Source organism: Lonchura striata, chromosome 1 (assembly GCF_046129695.1).
Source record: "Lonchura striata isolate bLonStr1 chromosome 1, bLonStr1.mat, whole genome shotgun sequence".
NCBI lineage: Eukaryota > Metazoa > Chordata > Aves > Passeriformes > Estrildidae > Lonchura > Lonchura striata.
In genome coordinates, this window is record NC_134603.1 from 64560515 (window position 1) to 64574396 (window position 13882).

At 40.4% G+C, this 13882-nt stretch overlaps 1 protein-coding gene across 13 annotated transcripts in view; it reads right to left on the reverse strand.

Moving 5' to 3' along the window:
- LOC110469722 (poly(rC)-binding protein 3) overlaps positions 1-13882 on the reverse strand; it is a 497662-nt gene that overhangs the window by 36199 nt on the left and 447581 nt on the right. For all 13 annotated transcript variants that reach the window (XM_077784941.1, XM_077784945.1, XM_077784942.1 and 10 more), the window contains 4 exons: positions 11590-11613; positions 11461-11493; positions 8597-8713; positions 2682-2813 (listed from right to left, as the gene is read on the reverse strand). In XM_077784941.1, coding sequence (XP_077641067.1) covers positions 2682-2813; positions 8597-8713; positions 11461-11493; positions 11590-11613 — 306 coding nt within the window. The remainder of the gene's footprint in view (positions 1-2681; positions 2814-8596; positions 8714-11460; positions 11494-11589; positions 11614-13882) is intronic.

The following is a 13882-nucleotide window of genomic DNA, read 5'->3' on the forward strand; positions in this document are numbered from 1 at the left end:
AGAGCGGAGACACCATCACTGCCACGTAGGCAATGGCACCTCTCCCTCTGAGACAACGGAGGGGGCGCACCCCTACACTTTTTCTCCTTTCCGTGCTGGATGTGGTAGAGCACATATGGAAACTCTTATCCCCGACATGGATTTGGCTGCTCAAGCCAGTTTGCCAGCACTACCACACCAGGGAGGTTAGTCCTCAGTAGCTGTTAGGGAATGAAACTGCGACCTAAACTTCAGGAGAAGCATTTTAACCCTCTCAAAGACAGACAGTTGCAATGCTGACTAAAAAGTGGAAATGGTGAAATGAAGTACTCTTCAATAATAATAATAAAAAAAAAAATAGAAGGAAAAAAGCCCAATAATTGAAGAAGCTCAGCTAATCAAATGAGTCACTCTTTAATCTACTGATAAATGGCTCTTTAATCTACTGATGGTTGACTTGTGTCTCTTGTTGAAATTTGTGACTTCCTTATGCTAAATGGTACAGAAGCACTTCTAAATCATAATTAATGTTGATTAAATATATGCATATTATCAACTTTTAGCTCATTAATGAACCCAAGAAAGTAATGAGCCACTTTTGGGGTTTTTTTGCAATGTTTTTAAAATTTGATCTTGGCACTAGTGTGTCTTATTAAAAAAAAAATAAAGAAAGAAGAAAATACAGGAGGTCCAAACAACCCTTGACATTATTACACAAACACAGAAGACCTTTTCAGTGAACAGAGAAAAACCCAGGCATTTGATGTTGAATAAGCCCTTTAACATATTGCACAAAAGATCTATTCCTGACTGTTATTCCAATGCAGTATTTGGGCTTTAAAATACAAGTATTTTCAGCAACCATTAACTTTGCATCACTCAGCAAGGAATTAATTTGTTTTCTTGCTAGTTATACACAACACGTGTATAACTTCTTTTCAAAGACTGATTAATGTACTGATTTAATCTTCTGTTCACTAGTGCTGTTTAAGGCCAAAGTATCAATTCCATGCCCTATAACAGACTTTGGAATTTCACAGTAATTTGATCAATCCCTCATGCTTTTACTTTTTTTTTCTTCACAATTTCACTAAGTGCTGCAATCCTACATGCTGTTCCTGGGTGCATGACTGAACACAAAAGACCTCTTCTTTTGCAACTGCTCAGTGTGTTGTATGATGATGAAATGAGACCACATCTTGGGCTGGATGCTCCTTGATTTCCCCCTCTTTCCTGGTATTTGCTTTTTAATATACATTCCTTGGTATCTGTACATCCAGCACAAAAGACTGCCAAGTACAAGAGTCATTTATGCATTTAGTCCCAGTGCTTATCTTGTTTATTCTCTGACTTTGGTCATTTATCAGTAGCAAGAAACAAGTAATATTTTGTCCATTATCCTTATGCTTAGGAAGATGTGCAGTGTGACTTCTCACTACATTAGCTTTATCAAAACACCTATTTGGCCAAAAACTATCCTTTTACTTCCTTGTACCAGACTACAGGCAATTGCTTCTGAAACTCTGCTGACCAGGATAATCACTTCAGTCGCTTCATTTAACCAACAGACCAATCTCACCTTTATGAACCTATGTCCTGGGCGCATTCCCACAGTGCTCTGAGTGAAGCTACCAATATTTAATAGAAAATCTAAAGTATGGACAGCTGTAAACCTAGAGCTAAACAATCACTAGCACACAGTTCACACTCATGCCCGCTTCTATTTTAATACAACAAAGAAATCAACTTAAAAGCTCCATAAAACCTACTACCTAGCATCCACATTTTAGATTAAAAAAATCAGAATTTCAACTTTGTAGAACCTGTCAAAAGCCTTTTGCATTGACACAGGGAAATTAAAAAAATGGATCAACATGGTATCCTAGTATTCAACACTTTGAGTTGGAATGATATAAAATTTAGAAGGAATATTGTCACTTCCTCCAGAAAAACAATCAATTTTTCTGAAATGTCCTATTCAGATTTTCTCCATATAACTGAGCATGTACCTGTGAATGATTACAGACTCCAGATCCTTGGCTGGGCATGTGCTGTATTGTTAACAGTCATGCATGGAAGAGTTCAAACAGGCACTGTATGGTACTTTTTGCATTTTTTGCTTAGACAAAAAGGTGTCTCCTAGCACACTGAATTAGTACCTCTAGCTAAAGTCTGGACGAAAAATAAATTCTGCATGTGTTTGGAATGCATCAAATCAGGTCACTCGTGGCCCAGTGACATTAAAGAGAAACAGGAAAGGAGCATGAAAATCACACTTTTCTATAAAATAGATCGACTAGCCTGGAATCACAGTGCTTGGGCTTTTCTCTGACTGTAAGGGTGGTAACTAATTTGGAAATGGCTGCAGCTCTTTGACTTGGGATCCCCTGAGTATTGCTGGGCAGGGATCTGTGCTGGAATAGAAATTTGAAGAGCCATTTGTCACTGTTGCTTTGCTTAATTGTGCATGAAAGACTTTATACACTGTAAAGCTGTTTCTCTGTTTCACACATGGTCTTTAGTGCCAAGAAAAGTACAAGTCCAGCTGTGCTGGGCCCCCTGCTTTCCCAGAGCAAGGCTTTTGCAGGCTTTTCAGTCGACACATGCTCATGTTGGTGTGATCAGCAAAGTGATGCTGTAGCATCCTCCTGCAACAGGATGCTGAGCTAGCCAGTGTCCCCACCACACATCCCAAGACCTACCTCCCTGATTTCTTTGATTTTGGAACCTCCTTTTCCTATGAGAGATCCACACTGACTTGCTGGGACGACGAGCCGCAGTGTTACGGGCGGTTTGCTTGTCACTGAGCTGTTTGTCATCGAAGCGTTGATGTCCTGTAATCACAGTGTCAGCCAGAGTTAGTGGGGGTTTGCCACTCCTGGTGAGCACTGAAGGGCTCAGAGCAAATGCCCAGGCTGTCCGTGGAGAGCTGGGGAGTGCAACCAGCTGTGGCCTGTTTTTGTGGTAAGGAAAGCCCACCTCAGCTCTGCCAGTGACACACTGTAAGCATGAAGCAGCTTGTGCCAGAGGAACCTTTTGGAAGTCTGGCATTGCAAGATCCGTGCTGTGGGGTTGGAGGACTAGGAGGGAGAGGTGGTGTCTGCCATTAGACCACCAAAACAGGTGGAAAACGCTTTTGGATTCACAGTCCTCCAAAACCTGTTTTGGTCTGTTTTGGTCTCTTTTTCACCACCTCAGTTAGCAAATTTATACTGTATAATACGTCTCTATATTTTACACGTCTCTTCCCAGATTGGAGTCAAAGGAAGATAGTTAAAAAAAGGAATGACAAAGAACATGTGAATAATGTGAAGCAGAGAAAATCAGATGATTTTGCTAAGTCTTCTGCTACCCTCTAGATTTAATTTCTCTTTTGTAGCAGGTCCATAAATATTTGTAGCACTACACAATTTCTGAAATCTTTTCCATCATGGTTACGTAACCAGAGTACAAAAAGCTCAGCAGAACAGTACTTGTCTGCGTCCAGGTAATGAAACATACATCCATATATCTCACTGTCCAATGGTACTACATTACACACTTCCATAAACACTTCAATACACTACTCATTGCAAGGTTTTAATTGTTTCAAATATATTTTGTTGGTTCAAAATCTTGTAGGCAAGACAAAACAATCCCTCTAAAGACTTCATCACAGAGGAAAAGCTAAAGGTTATCTTCCCACTTATCTTCCCACTGATCAGTGGGATGCTTTGAGGAAACTTAGGATGAAAAAATAAAAAGCCACAAGCTGCACTGTAGCCCCTCAACAACTCATGAGAAACTCCGAAAGTTTTGGTAACACTAACTATGAGCTGAAAAGACTCAAGAGCTCTGTCAGACAGAACTTACCTGATTTCCTAGGCTTATAAAGATTATCACTTTAACAAAAAAAACAAATAAAAAACTAACAAAAAAACCAACCAACCAACCAACCAACCAAAAAAAAAGTGCCTATATTGTACAATCAGGACCCAAATTATAAAAAAACCAATCAACAAAACTACTCAGCACTTCAAGCAACTCTGCACATCTCACTGAACCAGCATGGGAGCCCAGTGACACCAGCACTGATTCCTACAGTACCTCCCCAGTTTTGGTGGCAGAATTCTTCCATACAAGAAATGGCTTGGTATGACATTAATTCGCTTAAAAAAGAAGAAAATAAAATCTCAAATGGAACAAGACATTGCTGCCTGTGACCAGACAGCTACCAAATTATTCTTCTGCCAGCCAGTAGTAACTCATATTCTGTTTAGTGGCTCTGTCAGTGAGAGACTGCAATCCAAAATAAAGCCAGAAGGATAACAGAATTTTGCAGTACGCATGTATTTGAGATAAAGTTACGCCAATTTTTCAGCTGGAAGATGCCATCTTGCTGTATCGTGTTTGTCTCAGGTGGAGGCACATGTAGGTGAATAATCCTCTTCAGCCACACAGCACAAAACTTAATCATGTCTCCTACTTCCATATCACATGCAGCCTGGCCTCAAAGCCTTCACTGAAATTTCTGCCTTCAAAAGCACTTTGCAGGAACTGGAAGCCACTGTTCTCTTTCTTTTATCCTCACTATTTAAGAAGAGCAAAATCTAAACATGGAGGATCAGCAGCATGGAGTGCATACAGGAATTATTCCAGCTTAAAAACAAAGGAGAAATAAGCAGAAAAAAATTCCCCTCAAAACTGCAGGTTTCCAAGTAGGGATCACTCAAGACTTTCCCACAGAACAGTCATCTTTTAACCTGGGAGATTCCTATTTACTTAACCTCTAACTTTTTGTGACATTGCAACCATTTTTTCAGGGCTCTGGCAGACACTACAGCTGGAACATATGTGGCTTTCTCCCTGCTTGGTGGGCTGCTCCTCAGCCAGGACAGGCTAACTTGGAGCCTGGAAGTGCTGAAGAGCCAGCAGAAACTCTTGGCATCCTGGGGTCATAGCACATAAGGCTTCCAAGACAAACTAACCTGGCAGCTCAGAATTCTACCAAACCCCCAAGGAAAAAAAATATACCAAAATTCTTCTCTTCTGGTTTCAAAGGAAATGTTGAACTGTCCCATTTCCACAGCAAGGAGGATTCTGTCAGGAGGCTCCTACCTTGGCAATGACCACCAAAGGATTAATCACAGCTGTACTGGCCAGAATTTATATTTGTCAGAAAGGTATCACCCTAACTGCTTTTGTCACCTTCCTTTTCTCTTCTTCTTCCTCAAGCGGAACAAGTGCTTCATAAATGTTTACAGATGAACAAGAATTCCAAAATTCCTTTTCTTATTCATCTGGAGAAAGTCTGGCTACTGACCTGTGCCTGCTGGTTATTCCAGTGCTTAAGTACCATGTGCTTTCAGAGGATTATGCAGACTTAGAAGCAAAGCTAGAGTTGCCCCACTCACCAGGGGAATTACAGCTGTGTTTCTTGGGTCTCAACCTCCAGTCCAAAATTGACTGCACTAAAATGTCCCCTCTTGCAATTCCAATGGTCTGCCTGGGTTACTGTCATTTACTAACTCTCTCCACTGCAGTGAACACTTTAGGTATTCATGTAAATACCTACTTAGCTTGTAAATTAACTATAAGACTGATAGAAAAGCAACTTCCATTAGGAAGGCTGTCAAAGCAGAGTTCTATAAGGCTACAGAACAACCACAAGACAAACCCAACTTTTCTAATTTTTGTATCTATCTGACATATTTTGAAATTTTTACTAACATTAGAAAAGCATTCCAGAACTTCCTGCTTGTCTCTAGGTATACAGCTGTAGGGTGGAAGTTAAAGGTCCAAGGTCTTCATGCATGACAAATACCAAAACAATCCCTCAAAGCAGCAGTGTCACACATGCATCATTTTTATTCTGTTTCAACATAGCTGCAATAACCAGAGCTGGAGTGAATATTTTAAATGGCTGAAGAAAAAGCAAAAATATATGCATGAAAAATAGCACTTGGTAGCTAGCTAATTTGTAATTTTTGAAACAGCACTTTATTTTGCCTCCAGAGCATTACAGTTACCTCATTTTATTGGCAGGAAGATTTATCGGAAACCTGATTATATCTATATCATGCATTATATATACAACATGTATTATATATACATGTTTCTTTATTGCTGTTCTTTTAAATATACCACAAACCAATTATTTTAAAACTAAATACAGATATTTCAGAGCAGTACTTTATCTGAAGAGATTGCCAATACTCCTTTGCTAATGCTCATATGAAGAGCCCAGGCTACCCCCTAAAACCTGCAAGTGCAAATAAGTGCAAAATCCAGCCAGACACCTGAATTTCAGCTTTCTTTGCCTATTGTTACCTATAGCACTTTCAAAGACTATGTTGTGCTAGGTGGTGGGCTGGGGATCTAAAGCTGTGCAATGTTTGATGTTTGTATGAAAAGTGCAGCATTATTTCCACTGGGTATTCATTTTGGTGGGAACTGGCAGGGATTATCTGTGCTAATGATTCTCTCAGCATTTTACAGGATGAGGAGCATGTTTTTCTTATAGAGAGCAGAGACACTGCTCTCTCCAGGATTCCCTGGACTGGAGGGTATGGCACTGTGCACCAAGCTACCTCTTAAACTAGAAGAAACAGAGATTGGTCCATGATGAGTAAGAGATGAAGAGGAGAAAGAGATGACAATAGGAGGTTTTGAAACTGGGTTAGATAGAATTACTTGTGATTCTGCAGGCTTAAACCTCAAAATCATTTTTTCATTAATAACTGGCAAAAAACTCCCCAAGAATTTTTATAAAATGTGCCATGCCACAAAACTAGGACATTTTATCAACATACTGAAAGTCTGGAATATCATGCAGGAAGATCTGAAAACCCATGAAGGATTGAAGAAATATAAATGGGATTAACACCTGCAGTATTAAAAAAAAGGTCATTTCTCTGGAGCCTGATAGGAATGTTTGCCATAACTGAAGAGGTGGAAACACCTCAGCAGGAGCTAGGGACACCCACTAGGCAAAGCAAGGGTGTGTGCAGAGCATTAAACTAGTAGGAGGTGAGGCATTTCCAGCAGAGGCAGGGATATGACAGCGTGGTAAGTAGGACAGGGGACTGTTAATACCATTAAATAAGCCTTTGTGGAACTTAATTTGCAACTTGTCCACAATTAATTCAGACATTTAACATAAAATGTGACCAGAAAAAGGTGGAAAGGGACTGCTAGAGTCATGAGAGGGGTGGAGAATGCATCCTCTGAAAGAGTGTGCTTGGATCACTCTCTGACAAAAGCAAAGGTGTGTGGGGATAAAATCAGTTTCTAAATAGGTATCTAGAAAGGGAATCCTCAGGGATGGAAAGGCAAGAATGATCTAAACTAAGGGCCAGTGCTGGCATAGAAAAAAAGCTGCATGAACTGTTCATTAACAAATTCAGGTGAGGATTGAAAATAAGGTGTCTAATTATTAGAGACCTGAAGTTGTGGACCCAGTATCAGCAAATAGAAAAAAAATCTAACTAGTTTTTGATCATGTTGTGAAGTTACAAATTCAAGACATACAGTTGATTCCAGAAGACAACTGCATCTGGTGACCTATGAGCTCTCTTCTAGTCGTGTTGCTCTAAACTTGAACATTTGTCATGTGTAAATAAAGGTACATGTTGACAATTATAAATTCCACCATCTCCCTGGGCTATGGGGAGATGTGGAGACTCGCCTTGCTGACTTGGAGAAATAAGAACTCTTAAGAAAGGGATTAGCATCCCTCTTGTTTAATCCATTCTCTGGAGAGAACGGATTACATTAGAGGGATATTATTCTCTGTAGAGACCCTGCCCTTTGCTTCAGCTGCAGGTGACTCAGTCTACCTGTCTGAAAAGCTCCTCCACTAGGAGAAGGTGAACCGCTTCCTGCAGGGACATCTGCCTCTCCAGCGAGGACAGGAGAGCTGCCTGGACTAAACATATGACTTTCAAAAGTAGAGGGAGCTAAATCCTCTCCACAATGACCAGAACATCTGCTGCCTTTTCTGTGAGGTTCTCCATTAAAATGGTGACCATATCTAATTGTAGCTGGTCCACAAAACTGCATGAAATCTCTGCAATTAAGACACATACCTGCACAGAACACTTAGTTTACAGTGAATTGAGCTCCTGCCTTACTTACTCTGAGTGCCTTTACTTCAATTGGTTTTAAAAGACAAGCCTTAAATGTGGTAAATGGTAATCATATAGCTTGTTTTTTTTTAAATGAAATTTCTAGCTAAATGAGTTATATATTCATTTTGACATATATAACATTTACATCAATACCAATTGAATTCATACAAAAACAGTTAAAAGTTAGGCAATTATTCTTTTCAATTCAAACCCACAATGGGAATAGAATTTTTCCAAGACATGTTTTCCTATCATTAGTACACATTACTAGAAGCAATTGCTTTTCCCTGAAGTCTCCAAAAAGCAAAAGAAATTATCAAACATCTTGTAAATTGACCCATTATTTTTCTTCAGCATTGCTGCCAAAAGCATTTATGAAAATATAACCATTTTCATTGCTATTAAATAGAACATTAAACAAATCCTATTTAACATTAAAGCAAACATGAGAAAATTCAAACAGTGTTTGTATTTCCACTTGAAGAGAGAAAAAAAAATTATTTGCTTACCTCTTCAAATTTTAGTGCAATCATAGAAAAAGCTTTAAAAATTGCATCTGTTGGGCCTGTTATTGTCACAATTCTCTCTGGACAAGTGCCTTCTGAAATATTGATTCGAGCACCACTCTGTCAAAAGGAACAAATATTTTTCAAAGTCATACCTCCCAGGAAGCAAACTAAGTAGGATTAGGGATATAGTTTGGGAAGGAATACCTTGAGGCATCTAATTTTCTACCCTACAACTGCAGCCCCAACATCATATAATTTCAGCATAAACTGATCACATTCCAAAAATTCATGTAACAGCAGGAAGCCAGATTCTGTCTGGGTAAATACTTCTGCAGCCTTCTTTGCAGTATGCAAATAGCACCTCTGTAACTCAAAGTTGCAAATAATTGCATAATCAAGTCTTTTTCCTTCCTTCTCGCAGGATTAACCTTAAGTAGGACTGGAGCTGCAGAATTTAAGACAAGGTGGTTGTCTCCAGGGAGCACCAGCATTTCCCAGGAACAACACACCTCTCTGGTTTGGAGCCCCAAAGGTGGGGCTTGGCTTCTCTGCCTCTCTACTGGGGCCTTGCTTTGCACCGTGGAGAATGCTCCTTGTAGATGTGCCTCATGTGAAGGCAGCCAGTCAATGTGCACTGAGCATCCCTTTAAAGGACTAGTGCTAGGACAGGACACACCAACAGTACTGTGTCCATAGGGCAAGGAGCCTGTTGGATACAGTTAGAAAACCAGAAGTGTCTTAGAGAAGCCAGGCTGCTCTCAAGTATCTCTTATGTCACTGGCAGTGGAGAGAAAATGTCTCAACCAGGGGGTTTTATATATTAAGAAATTTATATATTGTTTAATATATATTTAAGAGGATCTTTAGTGTAGGTAATGATCAAGTCTGCTTCAGGTAAGAGCCACCCTACGCATTTTCTGATATTTCAGTCCTGGAAATATGTTAATGCAGCCTAACAAGTCTCTGGAGCCTCAACTCACCCACAGGCACTGACCTTCTTGGGGATCAGGGCCTGAAGCAAATGTGAGACAAGCTGGGTTAGTCTGGCCCTTTGCCTGCAGGGTCACCACACAGCTGCTGATGTGCTGTGTCCTGGTCCTTAACCACCCCATGCTGCTGCTCTACTGCAAGAGTCTGCATTTCCCCATGTGACAGCATCCTCACATAACATGGAAAAAAACCAAGGCTCAACACTACTGATTGAAAAATTTTCCTGCCACAGACCTGGGCACAGAACTGAGGCTTCTGTACTTTTCTTTAGACTTGAAGTTGTCTATGACATTTCCTCAATGACAGAATTGTCTCTGACATTTCCCCAAAGACAGAGTTACATTTCACACCATAAAGATGGCACGTACTCTGCCACATCTGCCAGGGAAGTCAAAATAAAAGTTGCATTTTGCTTTTAAAGAAGTACTGAAAAAGATAGTCATTTAAAGAGCAACCAAGTTATCATCATGTGGAGATACAGCCTCCTAGTCCTGTGCTGATATAAAGATGCATACAATTCCATTATTTAAAAAAAAAAAAAAAAACAGACAAAAAAAAAAGTGCCTTCTGACCACATATACATGACAGCTGGGTTCAGGATTTGAAGAAGAACATTTGATATTTATCTTGAAAGACAAATCAAGCATCATAGGTATTCTCTAAGATGTTTTACTCAGAAGTCAGGAGCACTCTCCAATGATGGCTTCCCTTCTGCACAGTTTATGTACAAAGATTTCTGCTGATGATCATAATTAATAACTACACTAAAATGTGTTTCATTAAGTTTACCTAGTACACCAGAAAAAAAAATTTATTATCTTTTTTTCTTTAAGTCTTAGCAGACATGTGAAAATATTGGTGAAAACATGTCATCAAAAAAGGAGCACAGAACTCAGTCAGCCTGACAATGAAATCCCTATTTGTGTATATTTAAAGATGAATGTCTGCAATTTTCTTTACTAAAATACTTTGACATTTCCCTGCCACAGACCTTCTATCAGAGTAGAAAACAAAGAAGAAGCTGACACAGTAATGTACTGCAGCTTTACTAGAGCCAAACTGACTTTTCTTGAGGCATCCTCTATACACTGCACTCCTAAAGTTTAAAACAGTAGGATTTATCTTTTGACTTATACCTTTAGCAGTTGCTTCAAAGCAGAAAAATTACATCCATCTCCAGGTAGGATGTGCTGCCTTGCAGGACCAGTGTGGGTCTGTAGACTCCACCTGAGCACACTCATCTGAAGATAGCACAGCTTGCTGTGTGTCAGGGAAAGAAGCCTGCAGACACTGGGAAGGCTGAGACGTATGCAGTGCCCTGTTTTAATCCTCTTTGTCTTCAGCCTATTCAAAGGATTGGAGTGGCAGGTGTGCAGGTCTAGCCTGCCCATATCCTACTCACAGCTTCAAAATGTGGAAAAGCTAAGACTTTGCCAAGACATGGCAGAGAGATGCTCTGGCTTATACATGTCTGGCTCCAGCTCTGCTGAAGCTTGTGTCTACCCTCTAACGCTTGGTTTCAGGTTTTTGGAAACTCTACCAGGAGGCCAAGCCATGTGCAGGACTGATATTGGTATGCTAATGAAAGATACAGTGGATCTGATGCGCAGAACCACGCTGTGAGCTGCTCCAGAGATAAGGCAGCAGCAGGCACATCGCTAGGGGAATGAAAGACTCCAGACTGCTGCAGCGATAAGAAGGTTACATTAACAACAATGTTTAATTTAGGCCAGCATATTTATACCCAACTGCTTCCAAAGAATGGGGATGTTAAACATCGGCCCACTTGATGGCAGCATCGGTCTGCACATGCTGAACTCACTGTTCTCTGAGCTGGAAAGGAAGGCAAGTGAAGACATCAAAGCTTGTCTTACCTCCTCCCTCATCTTCTTCACTGTCTCACCTTTCTGTTAAAGAAGCATAAAAAAATCCCCGTTAGCTTGGGCTAAGAAAAGAGAAATGATATTCAATAGTTTGACATGAATATAAAGTTATTTTCTGACCTTTCCGATAATGCTTCCAACCTCCTGAAACAGAAAAAAAAGAGACACTGTGAATGATACAATTTGTTACAGAAGAGCATTTGTGCTGTTCCTAAGCTATTTCACTATCATTTGTTTCAAACCTTCAGTGTGAAGCATAGCTCCCTTCCATTGTTGCTGTATACAAATATGCCACGTTAGATACAAAGGGATGGACTAAAAATGCAGCTTTGCAGCCAAGTGATCGTGCAAGAAAAACACTTTTAACAGAAACTGATCTCGCGGTTACAGATCAATCCCGCTACTATAAACACAGACAAACCCCTATCAGGGAATGAAAAGCTAAGAAATAACAGAACTGCACAATCTACTGGAGAAAATGAGGTGTAATACAAGCATCAAAACAATTGCTGGTTTCTCCAATGGAAGGAATTTTCCCTTCTTATGCCTTGTAATAGTGAGAGCTGAATTTCCATGCTAGTGAGTACTATTGTGTAAACACCTGGTGGCCTGTCTTAATCTCCCTATTAAGCACTTAGAGAACAATAATTGCTAATCACTTTTTAGGGATTTGGGAATTGCTACTGGGCTCCCACAATCTTCCACCAAAGGAAAGAAAAGAAGTGTGGCTGTGAACATACAGTAGAGGAACAATGTGGCAGTTCTGGTAACATCCCAAAGGTGAAAATCTTGGTGAATAAAACCAACAGGTAGCAAAAATGAAACTACTAACACTAAAATGAATAGTCTGGACATGTTACACAAATCATGCAGCTGTGACATCAGACTGGAAATCATGTGATGGAGAGACCAGCTAAAAGAAAATAAACTCCTCTTCTGTATTAAGATTGTGAAATCTACTTCTACAATTAACGACTGCCTCAGATGGTTGAGCTGTCACAGATGTATGATACACCACTTGCCCCCACCCAGTCCATACACTTCAGTGTGATCCATCCTGGAACACAGTCCAAAGTGTAGAATTTTTTAAATTTTTGTCCTCCAACACTCTATCCAGTGATAGACTCGTGATAAAGTGGTAAACTGACTTCACTCTGCAGGAAAGAACTACCTCCAGTGACCTTGAGTTATTTTTGTCAGTTGTTTATAAGCTCATAACACGAAGCTGTTTGTGCTTGCAACTCCTCACATCCTGCTCACAAGACATGAAGACTTTTCACTGAGACCAAGTTACCTATTTCAATGAACTCTGGCATACCATTCTTTTATGCTCTCTGCAAGTCTGCACACAACACCTGACTGAGTGGAACAGTCAATACACTGCTGGACAGGCTGGAAAACTGGGCTGGGAGAAAGCTCAGGGAGTAGAACGAAGACAGATGAAAAGCCCCAGATTCTGTGATGGAAAAGCCCATGCAGCAGGGCAAGCTGGACAAAAACTTGCTACCTTCTACTTTGCAGAAAAAGTCCCGAGGGTCCTAACTCAGAACTTCAACATAAATAAATGAGTACATCAGCAGTGCACCCCTGATCAATCAAAGGCTGGACTGTATTAGCAGGAGTGTAGCCAGCAGGCTAGGGCAAATGGCTCTTTGTCATTCTGATTGTGACAGCATGCCTAGAGGGTTGGGGCCTCTTTTGGGCTCCTAGTGCAAGACAGACAAGGACACACTAAGGTGAATTCAATGCAAGGCTACCAAGCTGGTCAAGGGTCCAGAGCACAGGACACATGAGGAGAGGCTGAGAGAACTACATTTGTTCTTAAGAAGAAAAGACGTGACAGGGGAGTCTTAGTGCAGTGTACAGTAAGGACAGCAAGCTACAATATCAAATTCCTACACAATGTGAGGGAAAAAATTACCATGGGGATGGCTGGACACTGAAAGAGGCACCTAGAGAATTATCATTCTTAAAAGGTCTGGGAAAGGTTCTGTGTAATCTGCTCCAATGCAACCTCTTTGATTCAGGTCAGACTGGAGACCTTTGTCGGTCCTTTCCAACCCTCACTGGTCTGTGATTCTTCAGTCATAGCCTTATTCCCAGTGAAGTCAATGCCCTATTAGCCACAGAGTTCCTCAATCCTGTGAGGGCCCTTCTCAGGTTTATTTTCAAACTGTTTTCCTGTTTCCCATTTCCCTTTTTTATTTCTCTTCCAACTGCTCTTTCAAGATGGCATTCTGCACTCTTGTACACACTGACTTGAGACAGATATTATCCAGACAGGAACTGCAAATCTTCCAATGGTATATGCTTTACAAACCTACAGTTCTACTGGCCAACGTAGAGTAGACCTTTACACTTCACACAGCTGTGGGAGTGCTTTTGGCAAAGTGTCCATTTGAAACTATGAGAT